The following is a 25,365-nucleotide window of genomic DNA, read 5'->3' on the forward strand; positions in this document are numbered from 1 at the left end:
AAAACCAGCATGGCTTTCAAGACAGGTTCTGGTGCGTGAAGACGGGAGGAAAGAGGGGTCTTTGTCAGTGGGGACTGGAGGCATGTGGCCCACCAGACAGAGCAGGATACAGGAGAATTCCCTAACATCCGCAGGCTGCCACCAGCTGCTGCTGTAGCCTGGCTGGGCAGAGGCAAAAAAGCAAGCCCCCCTCAGGTTCTTCACGGCCCACAGGTAAGGGCAGAAGCAGCTTGTAGGCTGATGGCTCTGAATAACCAGCAGGTAGGGTTATGTTAGGACCAAGGATTTATTCCACAATATAAACCGCAACACTTGATACAAGCTTCCAAATGAACAGGCGGGGGGCGGGGGGCCACAACAGCTGTGACAGGTGCTTAGGGAGCAGCCTCTTCTCTGTCACCAGTTCACCAGTGACACCAGAAGCCAGACGTCTGTGTTCTGACATCCGCCAGATGCTAAAGCACCAACACACTGTTTGGAAGTTTGTTTGGTTTTAATTCCAGCCACTGAAACCAACATGGAAGTTATTGCTTAGATAAATAAACCTAGTCTACCAGGAAAAACAAAAGTGGATAAAGAAAACAAACAAAAACCTCAAAAGTGAAAAACTTAAGCTCCCCAATATGGTAACAGAGTAAACGAGAGAGAAATTCCTCAAATGAGGATTTACTGGGCCCTTCTGGGCACTGAAACCGAGTTGGACTCAGCCGGTAAACCCCAGGAAGAGGTAAGATTTTAATGCTGTACATGAAAAGGTGCAAGCGCCAATCCTTCCAAACTGGTGGGAACCCCTGCAAAAACAGTCAGCGTTTCAAACCTCAACAACCACAAACAGCTCTTAAGGAAAAAAATACAAAAAGTGTCAAAAAATTTGTCTTTTTTTTTTTCTTTTTTCTTTTTTTCAAAGAGTTCTGGAAAAATGATCCCATAAGGAATAGAAATAGCACCGTTTACAGGCTGGTTTGAACGCCAGTCCTGCAGCTTTGCTGAGAAACTGGGAGTCCCCGGGCCAAGTCCTGACTGAGGGGGCTCTGCGGGTTTTATCTCCGGCCCGGCGCGTCCGTCTCCGCACAGCGCGCACACACGTAGTCCTCCTCCTCAGCCGTCTCGGGAGAGACACCAACACAGACCTGATGGAACCACCGACTGCAGCTGCCATCACACTGGACCCAGTCCACCTGGTTACAGAGAGCAGGGAGACGGGGTTTTCAGGGGAGAACCGGCCCGGCGGCCGGGGCAGCCACTGCCCCTCACGGGACCTCTGGCACGGCAGCCCAGGCGAGCAGTCTGAGCTCTTCTCCACGCGGTGGCTGCACGGGGCGAGGGCAGGCCGCCCCGTGACCAGTAAGCAAAGGGCACGACGGCAGCACCCCCCCACCTTCTGAGCGCCGGGCGGCGAGAGCCGGAGGAGCAGAAAGGAAAGGGCAGAGAAGAGCTTCTTCAGGAAAAGGGAGGAGACCCAGGCACGCTGAGAGAGCGGAGACCCCATGGGCAGGCTGAGCAATCCACTCGGGCGGGCTCAAGGCAGGTAAGCAGGAGAGAGACCCGGCCGGGCGAGCTGGCGCTCACAGGGCTCTGAGTTAAGGGAACGCACGTCCTCCACGGCCCAAACCTCACTGACCTCGTCTCCTTCTGGCTGCAGGCAGCTCACGGCCGGGCAGATGGCGTCCTCGTCCTCAGAGTCCTCCTGCTCCGAGGAGGACGAGTCTGAGGGCAGGGACTGCGTGTCGGCAGAGGGGGCCGACTCATAGCTACACTCTCTCTCTAACTTGAGACTGTCCGTGTCCTTGGGGTGGCTCAGCTTGATTTTCTTCTTTTTGGGGGCCCGCATTTTGGTGATTCGATCCCACCGCTCACTGGAGAGGCCTTCTTTTTCCAGGCGTCTTTTCAGCTTGCTCTCGAGGCTGCTGGCTCCATCTCGCTTCCCTCGGCAGCCGTCGCTCTGGGTGGAAGACAGCAAGCCCAGTTTAGCACAGTTTGCCTCTCACTAAAGCTGCCATGTCAACACCCGCAGGCACGAGAAACAGGCGCGCCCCACTGAAACCAGGACAGGCTGCCCCCGCTCCTGGCCCCGGCCCTGCTACAGAGCCACCTGACTTCGCCGTTCAGCCTATCAAATACTGGAGAACAAAAATGTCACCAACGTGAACTGTCTCACATCAGCCCAGCAGTGCCGGGAGGGGGGAGATGCCAAACACATGAGCAGGTGCCTGACGTCCATAGAGCTTCTTGGGAGGTGGTGACCCACAGATGGCTAAGAAACCAGGCCAATACCGTCCTTTGTAAAGGACATATCCGCCCTTTAGAGAAAAAAGGCTCTTTTAACTGAACACAGTTGGTAATGTGCTACACTATTTGGCATCGCAACGATAAAAATCAATCCTAAATGCCAGTGTCTACCCTTATGCTGTCTTCCTCCTCGGACTATATCTTCAGGGGTCAGTGATTTTGTTAACAGGATGCAGAAGCAGCACCACCTTATGCTGCTGGGAAACAGGACCTCAGTACTTTTAAGTCAGCACTTGAAACAGGCACCCTTGGGACTTCCCTGGAGCTCCAGTGGTCAGGACTCCCCGCGTCTACTTAAGGGGGCACAGGTGTGAGTCCTGGTCAGGGAATTAAGATCCTGTGATGCAGCCACAAAGAACGAAATACAACAGCAACGGGCCCTCTCGGTCTAGTCACCTGGTCCTAATAACAGTTTAGAGAAGTGAAAGCATTTGTTACACGCTGACTTCAAGAATGACAGCCTTTCCAGCTATAATTATATTTTCATCTAACAGGATTTCTCTTACACAAGAATAATCCTGTTTCTAGCTATTATCACATGGAAAGATGAGAAGCACCTTACGAAAAAGAAAAACTTTTCACACAGTGGTTTAAAAACCAGTATCAGAATCCAGGTTGTGAGCCTAGCCGTCGGAACAAGGCTGTGGGGTAGATGGTCTGCATCCTTTCCTGGATCAAAGACAGTGTCTCGCCCCTGTGCTATTGAGAGGGGGTGACACCAGACCCCAATGCCCACCTTCTCACTGCCGGGTCTCACTGGAGAGCTGTGGTCAGCCTGCTGCACAGGGCTCGGCTTGGCGAGTAATGTCTGGTAGAGCTCCTGAATTTCAGGAAGGGACACCTGGAGCAGCTGGGCCTCCATCAGCAGCTCATTCACTTCTGGGCTGATACCTGTCAAGACCAGAGCAGATCATGGGGACAGTCCTTGTGACGTGAGCAAAGGAGGATCGCCCACCCAACTGCCACCCTCCCCACATCAAGTGAAGCCACTTTATGTGCCCAGAGCCACAGCCTAACAGACCCAAGTAAGACTGAGTCTACCGCTGAGGCAGGAGAGACACCTCTGCCTGGACAGCTATCCCAGGGCCGTGCATTCTGCATGGGCCAGGGCTCCAGGCAGAAGTCCTGGGGGAGAGTCGCCCTCAGGAGGGACAGAAGAGAAGCAGGGTCTCGAAGAGCCCCCTCAAGTCTCCTAAGTAATGAAGCAACATATGAACCTGTGACTGAGCATCTAACCACATCACTTGCTGTTTAACCAACAGCTGACATGGGATGAACCCAATCCTCCCTGCAAGCAGTGGATATAAAGCTTTCCGTTCTATTTCTTTTGCACTTACAAGCCTTTAAATAGGATTCTCCTCCCACCTTTCAAGTACACAGTAACACATATCCCATATGTAAGAATAAAGTCATTTTTAACGGTTCTGGATTATCTACAACAAAAAACTACTGCAATATCACTTGTTACTATTCAAGCCCTCAAAATAACAATGATCATGATGATAATAATCAATACAGACCATGGAGGGGGATACAGCTCCGACCAGTGGAGAAAGGAGAATGTAAATAGGAGGTTCTGTTGTCCCAGTCGTCAGGCAGGGAGAAGGACGTGGGGCCAGGAGGCTGAGATATCTGACGGAAGGAAAACATCTCACAGTAAGGCTCTTCCAGGACTAAGACCACCACCAGCCTAATAGAAGTAGCTTGGGTTATCAGGCAGCATGTAGCAGAGGACCTGATTTTCCCAAACAGAAAGAAGCCTCTGGCATCTCAGATCTTGCCAAGCCAACTCCTGTTCACCGAGCCTTTGGCCTTCCTGGCTATGCCTAGACTGACTTCAGAGGTGAAGAGCAATACTGGGCAATAAGTCATTTTCTCTGCATGGAAACTGATCACACAGTCTCTTGAATTCCTGGGGGAGATTTTAACCTGCCTGACACAGACCTGTACCCCTTGAGGTAAACCAACCGAGGGGCTGACAGACAGCACTCACATTCATGTCCCTACCTTCTTCAGAGCTTATCAAAGGGGCTAGAACAAACAGTCCTTGGATCACAAATGAGCAAATAGCAGTTGTGTCTTTCCTCTTTCTTAACACAAGGAAACTCGCGGCACATCATGTGTAAGGAACACAACTGTCTCCAATGTACGCTAGCTTGTCCGAATAGCCACAACTCAACTATGAGGCAAAAACTTAAAACACATAATTTGCTAAGTGCCAGGCACTGTATTTCAGAAGCTGGAAATAAATGGAAAAACGAGAGAGAACAAATACAGCAGAACCGACCCTCCGTCCATGTCTGACCTGCGTCTCACTCGGCCCGTGCAAATCACAGGCCTCTGCTGGTGCAGCACCAGGGAGGCAGAGTGGTTTTGCTACAGAGTCTGCGACATTGGGAAGTCATCAGGTGGACCTTACAAGACTAAACCCTGCATTCCTGACTGTACTTTTTTATCTTCTATGGAAGAAGACAGAACCCCACCCCTGCCACCAAAGTGGTGGTTACAAGAATCAGGCTTTTGGCAGCAAGACTACAGATAGTATGAAACCTACTGCCTCCCCTCTGAAGCAACATAATACATAAGATGCTTCAAAACTAAATTTTTCCTCAAAAAGCAACAAGACTCAGGAGGCACTTTCCCTTTCTGCTCAGTGACTTGCATGATAGAAAGAAGGGGAAAAAAAAAGCTAAGCGAAAATAAATAAACTTAAGTATATCTATTAAAAATATCTAGGTTCATACACAGAAATGGGAAAATCATAGGAATATATGAAAAGGTGAACTCTGCTCTACAGACCAACGGCTGGGAGCAGAGGAAACAAACGACGCGGCAGGCACGCAGGGCCCTCGCGGGACAGCGGGTACTGCTGACGGCAGCGCCACAGGAGACAGGGAGGTAGCACAGGCTGAAAACCAGCAAGGAAGGTCCCGGCTCACCTTGCTGGTCTCTGGCACCTGTCCTGCTGTGGCCTGCCACCGGCCACACAACAGTCCTGAGCCCGCACGGCCCTGCAAGGCCTTGAGGTGCCCTGATGAGAGCAGCTGCCGGGCCCTGTGCTGCCAGCTCACGGTCCTCTCGATCATATACCGCAGCGCGTCTCCCTCAGGCAGGCGGACGCGGATGCGCTGGAGGGAGGCCAGCAGGGGCAGAATCTTCTCGAGCGGAGGCTTCTCTGACCTCCGACAGCTGGGACACAGCCAGACTCGGGGGCCCTGTGGAATGCTGGGAGCCGCCACACAGCTGGTGTGGAAAGCATCCCTGCAGAGTTCACACTGGATCATGGGGGCCGCGGGGGCCTTCTGACACACGCAGACTCTCATCTCCACATCCTGCACAGGGGACAGCAGCTTCCCCTCATTGGCTTGTCGGAGAGACTGCAAGGCTTCCATTTCTCGTGCGCGAGCTTCCCCGAGTGCTGCCATCTAGAAAGGAGAGGACAGTAAAGGACGACAGCACAGAGACCTCAGCTGTCTTCTAAAACTCAGGGTCGTGATGGTGAAGAACACCAGGCTCCCGAGCAGGCTCGGGTCTGCTGCCGGTTCTGCCTCACTAAGCCGTGGGGGCACCTTGGATGACAACATTCCACTCACTGTGGTGGGATGTCCACAGGTATAAACTAGAGTTGGGAACAGTGCCCGCCTCACAGGGCTGCCGTGACGACCCCATGGCCATGCGACCAGACGCTCTGGCTGCGACTCAGCAAACCAGACTGTCAGCAGTAAACTAACACGCACCATTCTCCCAAGCCCAACTTCTTTACACATCCATCTCTTAGGAAATATACCTCCCTTGTAAGATACAGGTTTTTCACTGTCTGTGTACAAATTTCTGAGGTTTGTCTTCAGCTCCACTAACTTTTGTGATCTTCTAGAAAGGTACTTTAGATGAGAAAATCTCTAAGATGCCATAGTAACCTGTATCTCTTACTGCCTTTAACAACAGGCCTTATCGGTGTACTAGACACATGAACCGTACATAATGAAAGTGGATCACTCATGAAGAAGTTAATCAGAAACACTTCGGAAAACTTCCCTCACACACACACATGCACAGGGACATGCTATGAGATCACTAGGGCAGAGACAAAAGCAAGCAGCTCTTCTGCAGGAAGTGGCATGTATACTTGCTATGTTCTCTTCTCTATTAAAACAAGAGCCACGTCTCACTTCCAAGATCAGGTCATCTGTATAAAGCAACTTGAAAACACAAGCATAATTAGCTTCAGAGTAAAAAGCTGAAGTAACACTGAACATGTTCCTGACCAGTATGTACAAGCTGTCCATACATGAGACCTCTACATGAGTCAATCCAGGCTTCACAGGTTTATTCACCGCTCACCATGAAGTGGACTGCTCTAAGGGGGACGCACTCAAATCACGAGCTATGGAAGAGTAAGTCACTGCTCCCTTGGTATGTCACACACTGACCTTTCACAGCAAACGGCTGGACAACACAAGTCCTGAGACTTCACTGAAGGGAAATACAGAGGAAGCACAGATTTTTAAAAGCAGCATTCCCCACCGGAAGCAAAAACTAAAAGCTACAAGAACCATTTCTTTCCCAACTCTATTTCCAAGTCCTTAAAATGTTAATGTGTCATAGTTAATACATTCCCACCCCCAGTCACCAGATGAGCAGCCTGAGTCCTAAGGCCGGACTGATGCTCCACTGTTTCTGGATTAGAGGAGAAAATGCATGAATGATGGTTTAGGTAAGAAACAAAAAGATCTAGAATAAACCACCTAACAAATGCTTGCTGTATTTAGAAAATCTCTCATTTCTGTAGATGGAAACCATGTGCAGGCAGTACATGTGGGTTATGTGGGAACCAAGATATCAACAGGGAATGTGCAGAGGTCCACAGACCAGATCAGCAAGACTAGGCAAGCGAAGCTCCAGACAGACAGTGCCATTACAAAACCCAACCATTCACAGTGGAAAGCAGCACCTTGGAAGCACCAGAATGATGCTCAGGCAGCCACACCTGACTACAATCTGAAGGAAGGGACAAATATGCCAAAGACAGTCCATGTCAAAACACAGACAGGGCAAAATCTCATGTCAAAGAGCAGTCAGGCAGTGATGAAGGGTGAGACGGGAAAGGCATCCTGGCCCGAGGACGAGTCCATTCAGCTCAGGTCCAGCAGCAGGTGTGTTCCTGCTCTGGGAAGGACAATGCTTTGGGCCTTCAAAACCATCCTAAAAGGGATTTCGTCAACCTATAAAACTTCTGCACATGGAAGGAAATCATCAACAAGATGAAAAAACTTACAGAATGGGAGAAGTATTGGCAACTTGTAACCTGATCGGGGGATTAATACCTCAAATCAATGAAGAACTCATATAATTCAACATCAAAAACACCATCATCCCTACCAAAAACAAAAATCCAATTAAAATGGGCAGAAGATAATGAACAGATGGCTAACAGGTACAGGAAGAGATGCCTAACACCACTGACCATCAGGGAAATGCAGATCAAAACCACACTGAGACATCGCCTCACACCTATGTTAAAATGACTATCATTGAAAAGGCCAGAAATAACAGGTGTCAGCGAGGATGTGGAGAAAAGGGAACCCCCTCCTACACTAGCAGTGGGAATGTGAATTGTTGCAGCCGCTGTGGAGACCAATATGAAGGGTCGTCAAAAAACTAAAAATAGAACTACCACAGGACCTAGCAATTCCATTTCTAAGTGTACATCTAAAGTAAACAGAAATACTGACTTGAAAGGATTATCTGTACTCCCACGTCCAAGGCAGCATTACTCGCAACAGCTAAGACATGGACACAACCTAAGTGCACCCACTAGTGGGTGAATGGATAACAGAAAATGTGGTTGTGTAAAAACAATGGGATATTATCAACCACAGAAAAAGAAAAGAATTCTGCCATTTGGGAAGAACACGGATTCTTAGCATTATGCCAAGTGAAATAAGTCAGAAAAAGAGAAATAAGTCAGAGAAAGACAAGTACTATATGATCTCACTTACATGTGAAATCTAAAAACAAAAACAAACAAACAAAAAAAAACCCCAAAAGACACCCCACAGAAGACTGTGGATCACAACAAACTGCGGAAAATTCTTAGAGATGGCAATACCAGACCACCTGACCTGCCTCCTGAGAAATCTGTATGCAGGTCACAAAGCAACAGTTAGAATTGTACATGGAAGAACAGACTGGTTCCAAATAGGCAAAGGAGTACGTCAAGGCTGTATATTGTCACCCTGCTTATTTAACGTATATGCAGAGTACATAATGCCAAATGCTGGGCTGGATGAAGCACAAGCTGGAATCAAGATTGCCAGGAGAAATATCAATAATCTCAGATATGCAGATGACACCATCCTATGGCAGAAAGTAAAGAACTAAAGAGCCTCTTGATGAAAGTGAAAGAGGAGAGTGAAAAAGTTGGCTTAAAAACTCAACACTCAGAAAACTAAGATCATGGCATCTGGTCCCATCACTTCATATGAGGAACAATGGAAACAGTGAGACAATTTATTTTCTTTGGCTCCAAAATCACTGCAGATGGTAACTGCAGCCATGAAATTAAGATGCTTGCTTCTTGGAAGAAAACCTATGACCAACCTAGACAGCATATTAAAAAGCAGAGACATTACTCTGCCGACAAAGGTCCGTCCAGTTAATGCTATGGTTTTTCCAGTAGTGATGTATGGATCTGATAGTTGGACTATAAAGAAAGCTGAGCAAGGAAAAGTTGATGCTTCTGAACTATGGTGTTGAAGATGACTCTTCAGAGTCCCTTGGACAGCAAGGAGATCCAGCCAGTCAATTCTAAAGGAAATTGGTCCTAAATAGTCATTGGAAGGACTGATGATAAAGCTGAAATGACAATACTTAGGCCACCTGATGCGAAGAGCTGACTCACTGGAAAAGACCCTGATGCTGGGAAAGATTGAAGGTGGGAGGAGAAGGGGACGACAGAGAATGAGATGGTTGGATGGACACGACTCAATGGACAAGAGTTTGAGTAAGCTCTGGGAGTTGGTGATGGACAGGGAAGCCTGGTGTGCTACAGTCCATGGGGTTGCAAAGAATGGGACACGACTAAGAGACTTAACTGGACTGACAGACACAGAGAACTGATCGGCAGTTCCCAGAGGTAACTGGTCCGGGAGATGGGTGCAGGAGATCAAAAGGTAAAAATAAATCCTGGAGATGCGACATATAGCATGGTGACTATAGTCATTAATACAAAAAGAAAATGTGCTCTCTTCTCTGGGGAATGTATCAGTTGTGTCCAGCTCTTTGCAACATCATGGATTATAGCTGGCCAGGCTCCTCTGTCCATGGAATTTTCCAGGCAAGAATACTGCAGTGCGTTGCCATTTTCTACTCCAGATAGTCATTAATACTATGTTATAGTTTTGAAAGTTGTTAAGAGAGTAGATGTTAAAAGTTCTCATCACAAGGGGAAAAAAAAAAAAAAAATACAACCTGTGTGGTGATGGCTATTAACTAGACTCACAGGGATAACTGGGTAATACATACATATCCTGAATCACTGACCTGCACACCTGAGACCAATACTACAGGTCAATTATACCAACTTGGAAAGTTTCTGAAGCATCCAGATCCATAGCTCTCTTCCTTGACCTGATACTGTGCTCACCGAACATCAGCGCAATACTGCTTCATCTTCTTGAAGATGACAGTGTCTTTGGACCCACAGTGCTTACGCTTAGAGGAGATCAGACTCAGGAGGACCCAGTACCCTTTCCAGCGTATGTCCTGTTGTAAACTTAACAGTAAGCTGGCATTGCAGGTCACCTGTTAGCCGTGGACCAAGCTACAGGCTTGGGAGGTGTTTCTGAGTCTGGGAGGCCTCGCAGGCACCTCCCACTCAAAACTTTTACAAAGTGCTCTGGAAGTCACTCTCCTACTTGCCGTCCCAATATACCCAGTAAAGAAGCAAGAGCTAGAAGTGGCCCTCCCCCCTGAGGAAAGAGCAGCCGCGGCACGCACAGCTGAGGCGGCCTCCCTGCTCTCCGCCAGCGCCCTCTCCAGGTCTCCCAGGCTCTCCACGCGCGGGCGGCTCTTCCGGCCGCTGGGCAAGGGCTCCTTTAGCTTTCTCTGCTTCCTCTTCAGTCCCAAAAGGCCCACATCGCAGCGAGGACACAGCACCTGATGTGGAATGAAGCACAACCACTATGATCTATCTAGTTTAAGATAAAGCATTATGCAGTTCCCAAATAAAAGCCTAAGCAGTGGGAAGGACATGAATTTCTTTATATTTTCTGCATAACATGCCACCCAGATCCCAGAAATCCTACTCTACAAAGGAAGGAAGCAAGGGTGAAGGAAATCTCACAAAAAGACAGACTTTTGATTCAGATTCAATCAAATAGTAAGTAAAAAGAGGAAAAGTAAAATGCAATGATTCCAGTCATGACACGTGACCCGCAACAGCTTAAGGAAACTACAAAATTGTTAACTATAAGCATGTTGAGAGGTGGAGATCTTTTATGAAGCTTGGTAAATCCAAGTGGTGAAGCATGGCCAAGGTTAGATGTTCAATTTTAACAGACCAAGGAACTTCAAAGAGGAATATTTCTTCCTTAGTGAGTGCTATCCCCAAACATATGCAGAAACCATTCAAAGATTCTTCTAAGTTTCCAGTGAAATTCAGAAAAATCTCCCTGGCTCCCCTGAGAAAATAACTCACAGAGCACAGATCAGTCAGTGCTGCCCCTTCCTTAAGGAAAGGGCTGTGTGTTTAGTAGGGGAGGGGCCCCAAGGCCCCAAGGCGGGCTGACTGCAAACTTACCTCCAGGAGAGAATAGGACGAGTTCTTACTCAGGAATGTATTAGCAGCACATTCTTTCCAAACATGAACCTCAGCTACGAGGGACTCTAGTCTCGGCAGCGAGTGTAGATGCACGGGGATACACCGGCCCCGAGTGACGAGCTCCACCAGCGCGTCCAACACGGGCACACGTCCTCCAGCCTAGAAAATCAAAAGAAAAAGAACACTTCTGTGGAAGTGGGAAAAGTAGCCCCCCATGATCTCAACATACTAAACTCATGAGTGATGCCAACCAAACCTGCCGGCTAGCTGGTGGTGGTGACCATGAGGCCCCTGGGGGATCCCACTCAGTCAACAAGAGCCTGGTCCGTGCTGGAGCCACAGACACAACTGTGGACTTGGCATACACTGCCATCCTTTTGTTCAGACTGTTTATACCCTCTCTCAATTCATCTATCATTTTGGTTCCTTTGACTGGTTTGAGAAAAATTCAACAGAAATGTAACTCTGTAGTAACTCAAAGGACTTCCATACTGACTTAGAGGATGAAAAGCAGTCAGACGCTGTTTTACTCCGTTCACCAAAAATGAATTAATAGATTATTCAGGAAAACTAAAACGAGTTGAGAAAGAACACTGGCTTTCAAATTTTATTATTAAGAACCATCTGGGAAGCTTGTTTTAAAAACTTCCTGGGCCCCACCCCCAGATTTCTGATTCAGTTCATTAGGGAAGGGTCCATGTGAATTTGCATTCTTAAAACTTCCCAGGTGCTGCTGTGGCTGTACTGAGACCACACTCTGAAACATACAGAACACTCCCTGTGTGTAAAGCAGACAGCTGGGTGACATTTTAAAATAAACAATCCACTAAACACAAAGGTCCCCCTGTTGTTGGTGACATCTCTCTGCTAATCCTTAAATACATGATTCAAGGCCAAGCTATTATTTCAGGAATGGAGCAAAAGTTGCTTTTTGTCCTTATCGACAGACTTTGTTGCAGACACAGTACTAAGTAGCACATACATTAAAACATGTGAAGGGAACCAAGCCCACCTAGAAATGTATCCTTTCCTCTGATTTCATATGCTCACCTCTCCTGCCTCCTGCCACCACCTCCTTTTCTGGCTGCTAGCAACCACGAGCGAAAGCAGGGACCAAGGCTACAATCACGATGGTTCCAACAATGACAGACAAGAACCTCCATCAATAATCTCACTGGGGAAGTTTATGTACACAGCAAACACTTTCCATGTTTTTTTCACTGGCTGGCTGGAGCCACTCCTTATGTAATATTTATCAAACAATGTATTTTTTCTTCTCTATTAATCAGAATAGATGTCTAGATGTTTCACTGAAAACACCTGGCTAAGCTGTCCTATTTGGCATTTCTCATTAGCAACTGGTCTATCAGCACCACTACAGAAAACCAGATGATATTTTGTTCCCAGAGTTTGATGGCTTCAACAAAACAGAACTTGAGACTCAACGATATAAAAATTTAAAAACCTAGCCTATGAAGTAATTCAAAGATTCTTTTTTTCTCAGTAGGACCACAAGACCTGCTGCTTTATGATGATAACAGAGAAAAAGGAAAACACCCCCAGTAACCACTCTTCACATGAAGTCACCCAATCAGAAATAGAGAAAAACAGAGAAGGCATTTTGTCTTTACTGTTGTTGTTCAGTCCCTCGGTCCTGTCTGACTCTTTGTGATCCCGTGGACTGCAGCACACCAGATTAAGGTACATTATTAAGGTATATTCTGTCTACACCTTAATAATGCTACACACAAAATTTAATATCCTATTTTAACTTATAGGTGAAGTCTCAGTAAGTACATCTTCTAGCACAGAGCCACAGATACTTTGCGCTGATTCTCTGGAGAGTCACTCCAGAATATGCTAAGCCTCACTTCCTCTGCAGGGATGGAGAAGCACTTTTAAGTCACTACTTGTATGGTAAAAGTCCCGGACCTCACTGCCCAGTTTGCCCAGTTTGGCCACGGAATCACATATCACTACTCACTCAATCGTCTACTCTTCATTATCGAGACTCCAAGCAATTGGTAAGCCAGCGAGAAGACAGCCATACTGATCAAAGATTAGCAACTGTATTTCTTCCACAACTTCATTTATAGCCCTTTCTCTTCAACCCCAACCAATTCCTTAAGACTGTTATGGGAGGCTCCCAAGCTCCCAGAAAAGGTCAGTGAAATTATCTAAGCCTTACATATTAAGCCAACTAGTGAGGACAACAGGCGGGGTGGGCAAGTGCATTTATACAGGGCGTAAGAGAATTGGTCACTCGGTCAACCCAAACACAGGCCCCGTGCAGTGAGACCCAGCACGTGCCCCTCTGCCAGCGCCCCATCCCCTGCTCCTCCCAGAGGAGGTGACACACGTGGACTCTGGAGACCTACCTGCAGGGCCTCCACTTCCTGAAGCCAGTCTCTGGCTCTCTGCACAGAGTCTTTCAGCACCGCGCCGTTGGGCAGGTGTGCGGGGATCTCCTCGATCTCCTTCACCACGGCGGCGAGGCTGCTCAGTGAATGCCGAGGCCTAGAGAGCAGAGAAACAGTACTCAGCCTCCATGCAACTCGTGGCTTACTTATCAGAGGAGTTAGAAAAACCACTTCAAAGGAAATTCACAATTGCAAATAAATTTTTTGAAATGGCAAGTAACTACAAGATATCAAATTATCTACATAAGACAAAGTAAGGCAAATAACTCAGTTCTATTCAGTTCTGATTTGACAATGGAATAAACATAAACTTCTGTTTGCAAAAGGTAGCTTAGGGATACTTTATTCCATGTTAAACTAGAAACACTATCAAGACTCATACAGCTCCATTGACATAAGTAAAAATTTCAAGGATATCAACACAACAAAGCACAGAACCCAAATCTTTTGTGCCCTCTGCTCAATGACCAGGGTTGAACAATATTTCAGGATTAAACAATCACGTGCAGAACCTAGCTAACCCTTGTACTCTATGCTGTCAGTTGTAACAGTAAAGATATGTTAGACAGAAAGCAAGACGAAGAGGAACCATCTTCTCCCTCCAGATGGTCAGCCCGAGTCCAGCAAGTCCTCAAGTTCAGGCCAGGCCATGAGGCAGCAGCACTAACGGCAGGAATCACAGCACTGCCACAGTGTTAAAGACACTGCACACCACGATGCTCAGAGGCTTCTCTTTAAGACTCCTTGGGATCTCTTTCACTAACTGTGGGTTTAAACAGTCCCACTTATTTATAAATGTTTTCTTCCCTCAAAGACGTTCCCATCGAGATCCAGGGAAAATTTCATTAAACCAATTCTAGAAAATGCATGTCCATTTGAACCATTCATTTCACAACCAGTAAATCAAGGAAAAAAAATTAATCTCCTTCTGCCCAAGTTCCAAAGCGGTTCCAAACATCTCAGCTAAACTTCTACGCGCACAGCTCAGCTGCTGTGCCTGGGCCACATCCCAGTGCCTGTGCCCCGGGCTCCGGGGTGGACTGAGCACAAGCCCTCCCCAGGGGAGGCGCAGCCACGCGCACTTACCTGGCCTTCAGGAGACCCTTGGCTTTGTCATCCCAGTGCTCTGATACTGTGAGCAGCTCCTGAAGCCGCGCCATAGCCTTCTCCACGGCTGAATATGGGGCCAGGCCCACCCCCAGGTCTATGAGACGTCTCATATCATCTAAGGTGAGGGAGCTAGGGTCCAGGCAAGCCTGCTGCACCTCCTCCAGCCAATGGGCCTGCTCCAGCCGGACACGCATCTCGGCAAGCTGGGGGAGCTCAACATCAAATTCAAAGCTGACATCCAGCAAGTCCTGCAGCTGAGCAGCGCTGGGCATCTCCTCAGAGAGTAGTTTCTGGCTATGCTGTTGGAAATCTTCTACACGATTCAAGAGATCCTGAAAAAACACAGGTTGCTGCATCAAAACACTAATTTCAGCAACTGGCTTCTTGCAAACTTAGAATCTTCAATGCATATTCAACATGACCCTCTGCCATCTCACTTGATTCTAACAACAATCCACATAAACATGACAATGCATAAGCCAACTGACAGTTAAAACAAGTGACTCTAAGACAGACTTATGGCAGCTGTGAGGAGTAGCTGGTGGTCACTTTCAAGGTAAAAATTTCCGACTGCCTCTCCATTGCAGGCCTGTTACAATCTCTTTATAAACATGTATCACTCAAGTTGCTATTAAACACACTTGCAAATAGATGTACAAATTAACCACTCAAGAACAGGACTTCATCATGTCAACTGAGCTTATTTACAAAATACAGGATGACTACAGACGGGGTGGGGGAATAGCTCCCTTCCGGCACCTTCAGCAGCGGTGTCTGACTGAGGACACAGGGGAGCGCGTGCAGCTGGGTCACAAACTGCCGGAGCTCGTTCACAGTCAGCTGATTGTGGGATTTCCCTCCACCAGAGCGGTATCTAGAGAGACAAAGGCCCAAGGAGGCGGCGTGAGGACAGGGGTACCAGCACCCCAGACTCCAGCCACAGCAGACTCCTCAGGAGTCCACACCCAAACCGGGTGTGCACAGAGCCCACCTTGTCTGCCTCTTGCCATTAAGCAGCTGCTGGGCGACAGAGGCGCACTTCTCCGCGTCCTGCGTGACTAAGCGGAGGTGACGTAGAAGATCATTGTCTGGAAATTTCTTCATCTCAGATTCTTCAATCAAAGCCTTAAAGCTGACGAGACCTAGAAATAAAGAAAAGATCACCTTTTCTGTGATCAATATATATGAAGTTCTGGTATGAAATACAGAAGGGGAGGTTTGATTTTATCAGTTGTTATCTATGGATATTTGCAATGCTCTCCCTCTTTAATAAATTTGATTTTTTTTGCCGGGGGAGGGGGGTGCCCTGAGATTCGAGGGCTTTCTAAAGTGCCTGGAGCTGCCTTTTAATGTGGAAAAGTTTAAGAAACAAAGAACACCTGACTTGTCAAAACAGAGCACATGCAGATCTTCCTGTGGCTGGAACCACATTTTCCCCCTGCATCTACCTAACTCTGTAGCTGGTAGGGAACCAGAGGCTTGTAGACTGAACTTGCATGTGCCCTGGAACAAGAGAGGGCAGAGTCACTTGCTGAGCTACAGAAAGGAAAGCAAATGAAACCACTCTGAGAGAAGAGATGCGAAGGGAGGCACTGATTTTCAAAGGAAATAACGAGGACAGAGACTTTGACTAGAGCTAAAAAGTAATAAAACACTTCACTGACTCTTAAGGATATGCTGTTTGTGTCATGAACTCTAGTTTAAAAAAAAAAAAAAAGACAAACAGAAACCTTTACTAAGGTTCCACATAAAATGTGAAATACTTTTGTTTCTGAGACAGACGTGTAAGAGTTACTATGTTTTGTAATAATACTGTCTTTGTTAAAAATACAATCTTGCAGAATCCCTATACTAAGACTTCACTTCAATGTATGGACATTTGCCTCATTCACTCTTGGCTTTAAAACCTGTACTAAAGCTGCTCTAAGCCTGGCTGGACAGATGAGCTAAATCAGGCTGCTTCAAGTAATGTTCGCGGATAGCTTCTTGCTGACTGGATTACAATCAATCCCAATTTGTCAATCACCAAATCACACTTTCTATATACCACATACTTTTCTTCTTATTAATCTTAGCCTCCAAAGCTTCATTCACATTCAAGGCCCATTCGTTGTAAGATTCTGCTCGAAGCTTCAGTGCATTCATCATGGGGTAGAGATCATCCAGAGTGTATCTATACCTGGAAACAGAAGAGCAGGCTTAGCTTTGAGATATGTGGGTCTGAGGGAAATCAGATGTCATAGTCAATGTCACAAAGCCTAAATTAGACATTCATTGTTTTCCACAGAGAGAAAAATCATTCTTCCTACTCACCTCAGTTTATATTTATAAGGAGGACAGGAACATAATTCCTTTACGTGATGCAGGCAAACAAGCAGGCCAGGTTTACAACAGCAGGAGATGGCAGACATGAAGCATGTGGTTTTGCATTTTACACACTGACGCTCATCATCTGGCAACAGTTCAAAATCCATTCTTTCTGAATCAATTACTCCCTAAAATAAAGTGTACTTTAGAGATCACCAAAGGATAATACAACCCACCAGCTCCCAAGAAAAACATGCAATAGTTGAGCTTTAAAAAAACAAGAGAGAGAGAACCTCACCAAAACAGAGAGTGCACATGATTAAAAATGTGTGGACCCAGTATATGTGGGCAAGTTAACCTGCTTCACTTGTGTGGGACACTCTCTTCTGGACACGGTAGGTCCTTATGTTTGGCTATATTGATCTGAATATGAGAACAGCTATTCACAGGCTTATAAAACTACTGAGATTAGCTGCTGCTTCTACTCAAAATTGGCCTTGCCCATATTTTGGGTATATATAAGAGCAAAGAAATGTAAATACATTCTACCGCAGAGGAAATGCCATACAGGGCTTCAGAGAATCCATAAAAATAACAAACATAAATAAAAGGAAAGAAGATGGGGCAAGTAGAGAAGACTATCATGCAGGAATTGTGGATGGGAAGCCAGTGAGTGGTCTGTGTGGCTCTTGGAAAAGATTCAACAATCTGTGACACAGAGACTGGAGGCAAAATAAAGCATCTCAAAACTAAGTGTCAAGGAAAATGAGGTCTTGAGCCAGTATGTCTCTACTGTAATGAGTACCACCTGACGACAAGCCCTCCTAGGATGTATCTTTTGTTCCGGAAAAATTGAACTTCTACCACTTTTTCTCCTTATCTGGAACTGTGTCCAACCTAAGCCTGACAATGCAGAGTCTGATCAAGTCATGTTTATAAACCAGCCAGCTCCTTTGTTTTAGTCTTTCATTCTGTATTTCAATCTCTGGACGATTTCACATCCTGCTCATCAGAAAAGTTAGGAAAAACCTAATAAATGAATTTTGGTTCTAACCTGAAATCGATCGTTAAAAAGGCCTTTGTTATGGATATGTCATAAAATTTTTGTTTAAAGTAAGATTAAGGATCAACTCTATGAATTCTGGTTGAGAATAAATCATATTAGTCCACTCAATTTTAATTTGTAAATTTCCACATCTGGAAAAAAAAATTATAAGTTCTCCAAGTTGCAAGAACAAGCTACCACTATTGATGGAAGACCTTGGTAAGACACTTAAAACCCTCTGGGCACTGTTTTCAGAACAGTACAACATCAGGGGAAGGCGAGCAAGTGGTTGTTGGTTCACAGTGGGCTCAGGGAGCCAACATGCTAAAGAGGCACATTAAAAAATAAATCAATATGACTATTTGTGGATATGACTGTCCCCAAAGAATCTACAAAAAAGCTATAAGAACTATCGAGTTCAGCAAGCAGTCAGGACAGAATATTTGAAAATCAACTGTATTTTAAAATACCAGCAATAAACAATTGGAAAAAACTCTGAAGTATTATTTATAACAGTGCCCAAAACATGAAGTACCTAATTACAGACCCAAGAAAATACACGTAAAATCTGTGTGCTATAAGCTACAAAATACAAATGAAAGAAATCAAGAAGACCTCAATAGGGACCTTCCCTGGTGGTCCAGTGGCTAAGACTCCCCACTTTCACTGCAAGGGGCACAGGGATGATTCCTGGCCAGGGAAATAGGATCCCACATGCCCAGCCTTTCTAGCATAGCCAAGAAAAAAAGAAGACCTAAATAAATGAGGGGATATACTATGTCCATGGATTAGAAGACTCAGTATTGTTAAAAGACCAATTCTCACCCAAACTATCCATGAATTTAATGCAGTTCCAATCTAAATGCCAACAGGCGTTCTGGCAGAATCAGCAGGCTGATTCTCTGAACTTTATACAGAAAAGCAAAGGAACTGAAACAGGCCAAACAATGTTTAAAAGGAGCAAAGCTGGAGGATTCAGATTACTTCAAGACTTACCAGAAGAGCATAGTAATCAAGACCTTAGGGCATTAGCAACAGGATAAAAGCACAGGCTAACAGACTAGAACAGAGCACAGAAGTAGCTCCACACCTGTCAATTTTCCACAAAGGTGCCAGGGCAAGTCACGGGAAAAGGAGAGTCTTTCAAGAAATGGTGCTAGAACAATTAGTCATATGCAAAAACAATGATCTCAACCACAACTTGTCATAAACAAAAATTACTTAAGAGGATTAAAGACTTAAATGTAAAACCTAAAACTAGCAATTCTAGATGTCTACACATTAGGAAACGCTTCTGACTTAGGTTAGGCAAAGATTTCTTAGGAAGGACACACCAAAAAAGATTCATTAAAATCAAACAAACAACAACAAAAACATGATAAACTGAATTTCCTCAAAATGAAAAACTTCTGTTCTTTGAAAGACACTGCTAAGAAAATGGAAAGACAAACCACTAAGCAAGAAAATATTTGCAGAACACTTATCTGATCAGAATAAAGAGAAATCTCGTAACAAACCCATAAGAAGGGGCACAGCAAGACAAAGTCAGCAGACGCTGCACCAAGGGACATGCATGCAGGCAGTGAACGTGACAAAGGGTCCTGTATCATCAGCCACTAGAGAAATGGAAATTAAAAGCATGACGAAGCATTATTATGTATCCATCAGAATGGTCCTGTGTGTAAGGACTTTATAATACCCAATGACATTCAGCTGGGGGTTCCAGAAACCTTACCAATTTGCGTACAGTTTCCCTGAGCGCCTTCTCGTCCTCAATCATGATGGCCATGTCTTTCTGAACAGTTGAGGCCACTACAACGTCTAGGACGTCCGCCTTGGAAGCCATCTTGCAAATCATCTCGTCATGGGAAAACACACAATAGCGGTGGAGCAGACGGTAATGCTCCACACACTGTCGGCCTAAAGGCAGCTGCGCCAAGAGATGGGAAGACACGTGACGTGCGGAAGCAGACACCTTCCTGTTTCCAAAGATCCCTGACCTTTACTACCAAGTGAACAAATATCGCATCTTGGGTTATCACCTGTATTATACATCAACCCTACAACTAGACTCAAAGAAATCTCGGACCTTTTAAAATCTTTGCATCTCAAAGATCTGGCTATTGGGGACCTTAATTATAATAGGGCTTAAAAACGCAACATATTACTGATGCATTATTGTCCACAGCAATGTAGAATCTAATCAGAAATATGAGTCTTCACATTTCCTGAAGCAACTGTGTGAAACTGGTGTGGTTAACCTACTTCAGGGAACAAAAATGCTCTAAAAACTATTATTACTGTACAGAAAATAATTAGAGGTGTAGGAAGTAGTATTGTTTTTATTAAAAAGTACTGAAACAAGGTTACAATTTATTAGCTTTAACACCACACCCACTTAAAACTAGACAGCTCTTTTTAAGTAAATGAAAAGTATTAATACTAATATAAAAAATTCAATTTACAACTATCTAAAATCAAATGTCATTAAAAATTACTGTGTTTGGATAATTTAAGTCAGTGTACAGTCTTCAGACTGGAAATGTTTGTTGTTCGTTTTCAATGAGATATGAGCTTCAACCAAAACATAACTCAACAGACTCTTCACCAGGCCCTGGGTTCACACTGTGGGCTAGTGCCTTCTCCTGCTGGAAGGTACACAACCGGTGGACCTGCCGTCTCAGCAGCAACTGGTTTAAGCAACTAGAAAGTATATACCACTTCTGCAGGAAAAACAATACATGTCAAAAGGCTCACTAGGTCATAATTACACACCCAATCAACAGTGCAGAAGTTAACGGCCTCAGCAAAATTGAAACCTTGATTGAAACCGCTGTGGTAGGCTCTTGGAAACGTGATCACAAACTCCCCAGCACACTGATTAGTTCGGTAAACCTAAGGAGACAAAAATTGGAGGTTTTCAGTGACATTCTCATGAAAGACATTCTGGACACAGAGTATCAGATGATTTTCCAGAAATGGCAGGCAAACAAGTGTGGCGGGTATTACCTAGAGATACTTGTTTCGGCCACAAGATGGAGTGGTTACTCATACTTCCAGGTGTGTACGTATCTCAAGAGAAAACAGCTTACACCACAACAATTTGGCTATATCCAGGATCAGGGGACACACTTCTAAATAGTATCACACCAACAGAGGATCTCCTACCACCCATTAAAGAAATTCCACTCTATTTCAGGGATCTTAATCAGAAAGGTCCATCACTGTGGGGTGGGGCAATCAACATGGAAAATGCCAACAATAAGGTGATGGTGGTGTTTCGATGGCTACTGGTCCTTGTTTTCCAAGCTTTGGCCCATGAATATTTGATGATCCTTCAAAGAAAGGTCTTCTCCATCTGCCTCACTTACTGGCTTGTGAACCCAAAAGCATAAAATGGAGATCATGTGATCAAGAATTCCACTTAACACTGCAAATGTATCATTTACACTGGCTTGAGCTAACTAAGATGGATTCTCCAACTTTATACATTTCAATCTGGCCTCCCAAAATGTCTTCCACTGAAAGTTTCCACTGAAAGGAAGCCAGTAAACAAAAGTGTCACTTTGTACAGAAACCTCAGAGGAAAAAGCATACAGCACCTTTCAGTCTAGAGTGGGAACCCTGAAATCCAAGCTCAAGACCTTGAAATAAATTTTCTTTTTATTTATTTTTGTTGTTGTTCTTTAAATTTTCTCTTAATTAGGGGTGGTAGTGAGAGTGTTTAAGACCCACCAGGAAGTCACCATTTCAGTTCATCATTCAAAATCAAGGTCATGTATATTTGATAAATTATTTTCTAAAGTAGGAATAGCATATGAAGGATTCAGACACACAAGTTTAGATCTAATTTATAACAGAACCGAGCCATTTCCACAATGAAAGTGAAAAGTCACTCAGTCATGTCCGACTCTTTGTGATCCTATGGACAGTCCATGGAGTTCTCTAGGCTAGAATACTGGAGTGGGTAGCCTTTCCCTTCTCCAGGGGATCTTCCCAACCCAGGGATCGAACCCAGGTCTCCCGCACTGCAGGCAGATTCTTTACCAGCTGAGCTACAAGGGAAGCTCAAGAATACTGAAGTGGTTAGTAACACAGTAACTAATTTATACTAACAAGACTTATTTTCTAAGGTTTTTGTTTTGCTATTTTGAAGAGCTGAAGTTACAAACTAAAGTGATAGTTTAGAAAGCAGGAATGGTGATGGTGCACAGCCTAGGAATATACTATGAACTGAATACTGGAGAGGAAGGGAAGAGACAGCCTCGCACTTACTATGGCAGAGTGAGGCTGCTTGGCAAGATAGTTATCAGTTGCAACAAACAAGCTTTTTTCATGGTGTTTTGAGGATCCAGTCCCACTGGCTTAATGCAATACTGTATGAAATTACACCACACAGTTACTTCTACACAACCACATCAGCTGCATAAAACCACGGGCAACAGGGAGAAAGAGAAACGGGGAGTTAAGTCTGGGTAGTAGGAGGATCAACCCAAACATACAGGCACTTCGTGAGTCATCAGAGTGTTGGGGTTCATGATGGTGACAAGCTGGTGGAGAAGGTCAGGCTGGGAGATGAAGAGCTCTGGGGCCAGCTTCTTCATCACGGTCTCCAGCTGCTCGGCGGCATACCCTGGAACTCCGTACCAGGTCTTTGGCTCACCCCTAAAGCAGTAAAAGCAGAGCAATCTCAAAAAACACATGGTATTTATTTCAGCAGCTTCTCACAAAAATCAATCAGCAAATATCAATGCAAACAAAATGGTTCACCAGTTTCTATTTTTAAGATCTTGCTTTGTAAGGCAATGTTCAAACTGAAGAAATACCACCAAGTATCACCAGAAATATGATCTGAACATAGTAATGCATTTTTCCACTTCAAATATAAAGTCTAAACATGGAAATTCCACCTGAGGCCCCTCTCTTTCCTCCCATTTTACCTGACCCTTCAGAAAATGTAGGGATCGAGGACTCCTGAGAATGTAAGGTATCATGTTAGCCAGAGGGTAGATGATGACCACAATTTCCTATAGCAACTATCAAAGAACAGCAACATTCCAAGTCTTCCCTTCCCTTTTCTGTGCTGATGGAGGAGTTAAACCAAACTCCAGGGAGGCAATCAGCAGTTCTAAAGAGCTCTTATTCCTCAAAGCACAGTAAACTGTCAAAAAATTAATGTGTAACAACCTAAGAGGTATTGTAAATATTGCCACTTCACAGCTGGAAGTGACTGCTTGGGGAGCAGGACTGATGCTCTGCCCATATAGTGCCAACTCCCTCTCTCATGGGACATCCTCAAAGTCCTTGTGTGAGGAGTTATATCCCCCACACTGGCACGGGAAGCAGCGGCCCACTCCACCAGGCACAGAAGTCAGTCCTTGGCCAGCCCTCAGAAGTGGGTGGTCCTGAGAACCTAGAGCAACCACAGGCAGTCACTCCTGTCCCTCACCCAAGCGGACTGCCTAGGCTGCCACTGCACCCAATGGGAACGGTGCTTTCTAGACTTCTCATGAGTAAAGCCTTCTCTGACAGAGACAAGCTGCCTGTCTTCCCACCAAAAAACTCATGTGCAAGTTCAGGGCTTCGTGGACGTCCTATAGATTCTTAAGAGTCTTTGTCTCAACATGTCAGGCTGCTTGTTAACAGCAGTTACCAAAAATCTTAAGGAATAAAAAACGCATTGCTCTTCAGACACAGTTGAAGGGTGTGTCACAGTTCAGAGGTGGGGAAGTGTTCCAGCCCAGCTGGCCAGCTTCCCACAGGCCCTCTGGGTGCCTCACCAGTGCAGGTAGTTAATCGAGTAGCTCCAGTGGTCTTCAATGTGCCAACAGAAGGAGGAAAAGCACATTCCCACGTACAGCCAAGGAAGCTTCATGCCGCATATGTCGGCAGTGATGTGAGCAAGGACAGACTGCTCCATCACCGGCATGTTGTTCAGATTCCAGCCACTATCAAGATACTCCTAAAAATAAGGAGATAAAAAAAGTATAAAGGTTTAGCTCTAACATGCTAACAATTTGGAACTCTGCTGGTTTCAAAAAGCTGGCTGTAAATAGTCTTCAAAATTAAGAGAATGGGCAGGGGTGGGGGGTTGGGGGGAAGAGAGGAGAGGCCATTGTGCTTCCTTCCCGGATGCCCATAAATTACTTCTGTCCAGCTTTGTGCCTTACGTAAGTGTGTATACACACACACGTCTGATCCCAATGCCTCAGATTTTCTTCAGAAGGAGAAACTAAAATTATAGAATCTGAAGGCAAAGGGAGGTAAGTGATTCTCCCATATCATCTAGTTGGGACTAGGATTCTTATTTTTCTGTGGGTTCTTTCTTCATTAATTGAAATCAACCAGTTTTAAGGGTATCTGCCTCCTCCTCCAAGTCTCAGTGCTCACAGCTAGGCTTACCTCCTCCTCGGGCGAGAGCTTGACTTTCCCATCTCGGACAGGGAAGCCACTGCCGAACTCCTTCGAGGCAATATCTGCTCCATATTCCACGGTGACATCCTCTTCAATAGTGCTCACTAGTCGCCAAAATTCCTTCTCTACCAGTTCTGTGGGAACCATCTATAAACAAAACAGTGAGGAACAGAAGAAAGTGACTCCTCAGCTACTCGTGGCCCGCGAGCACCCTGAGTATCACAGGGCAGTGGGCCGAGGGAAAATGGCTCCCAACACCCCAAAGGGCTCCCCAGGTGGGTCAGTGGTGAAGCACATGCCTGCTGACGCAGGAGACACAGGCTCAATCCCTGGGTCGGGAAGATCCCCTGAAGGAGGAAACGGCAACCCACTCTAGTACTCTTGCCTGGAGAATCCCATGGACAGAGGAGTCTGGGCGGGCTACAGTCCATGGGGTCGCAAGAGTTGGACAAGACTTGGCACGCATGCCAATGTCCCAAACGTGCCACCACTGGCCCCTCTGCAGCTCAGATGTGAACATTATCTTCTAAAAACACTTTTATAACCAGAGACTAAGAATTCATGTTCCTCTATCAACAACCTGGCCACCACTATAAAAGGAGTCAAGGAAAGCAAAATGCTGAGATTTAAGAATTGGAGGTGCTGACTACTGTTTGGTAACAATGGTTAGCTGTGTTTGAATGAGCTGTATCTTTCGAGTTGTATCTGATGGCATCACCTGAATCCACACTTTCACTCTTTGCACCTGACCTGGCAGAGAGTGTGATGCGGGCAGCCACGAGGTAAAGACAGGCTGCTGTGATTCTGCAGCTGCAAGCTCACGTGTAAAGAGCCGCCAGGAATGTAAAAGAATGCTTAGGGTCTGCTGTTAATCTGATATGAGGCCAGTCTCTTAAAGTCCTCATCGTTTCAGTGAAATAAAAAGCCAACCACGGATAGAAGAGGCACCAGAATTGTTT

General features: G+C 45.5%; 1 protein-coding gene across 2 annotated transcripts in view; it reads right to left on the bottom strand.

Annotated features, from left to right (window-relative positions):
- Window positions 1–267: 267 nt before the first annotated feature.
- Window positions 268–25,365, bottom strand: part of KDM5B (lysine demethylase 5B) — a 69,256-nt gene continuing 44,158 nt past the window's right edge. For both annotated transcript variants that reach the window (XM_070473803.1, XM_070473802.1), the window contains 18 exons: window positions 24,395–24,553; window positions 23,773–23,954; window positions 22,495–22,657; window positions 20,768–20,887; window positions 19,728–19,922; window positions 16,954–17,135; window positions 16,695–16,819; window positions 15,632–15,782; window positions 15,400–15,514; window positions 14,617–14,972; window positions 13,489–13,627; window positions 11,090–11,269; window positions 10,288–10,446; window positions 5,229–5,714; window positions 3,810–3,921; window positions 3,026–3,180; window positions 1,622–1,942; window positions 268–1,178 (listed from right to left, as the gene is read on the bottom strand). In XM_070473803.1, coding sequence (XP_070329904.1) covers window positions 1,041–1,178; window positions 1,622–1,942; window positions 3,026–3,180; window positions 3,810–3,921; window positions 5,229–5,714; window positions 10,288–10,446; window positions 11,090–11,269; window positions 13,489–13,627; window positions 14,617–14,972; window positions 15,400–15,514; window positions 15,632–15,782; window positions 16,695–16,819; window positions 16,954–17,135; window positions 19,728–19,922; window positions 20,768–20,887; window positions 22,495–22,657; window positions 23,773–23,954; window positions 24,395–24,553 — 3,438 coding nt within the window. In that variant the 3' untranslated portion in view covers window positions 268–1,040. The remainder of the gene's footprint in view (window positions 1,179–1,621; window positions 1,943–3,025; window positions 3,181–3,809; window positions 3,922–5,228; window positions 5,715–10,287; window positions 10,447–11,089; window positions 11,270–13,488; window positions 13,628–14,616; window positions 14,973–15,399; window positions 15,515–15,631; window positions 15,783–16,694; window positions 16,820–16,953; window positions 17,136–19,727; window positions 19,923–20,767; window positions 20,888–22,494; window positions 22,658–23,772; window positions 23,955–24,394; window positions 24,554–25,365) is intronic.

Source organism: Odocoileus virginianus, chromosome 11 (assembly GCF_023699985.2).
Source record: "Odocoileus virginianus isolate 20LAN1187 ecotype Illinois chromosome 11, Ovbor_1.2, whole genome shotgun sequence".
NCBI classification, from domain to species: Eukaryota; Metazoa; Chordata; class Mammalia; order Artiodactyla; family Cervidae; genus Odocoileus; species Odocoileus virginianus.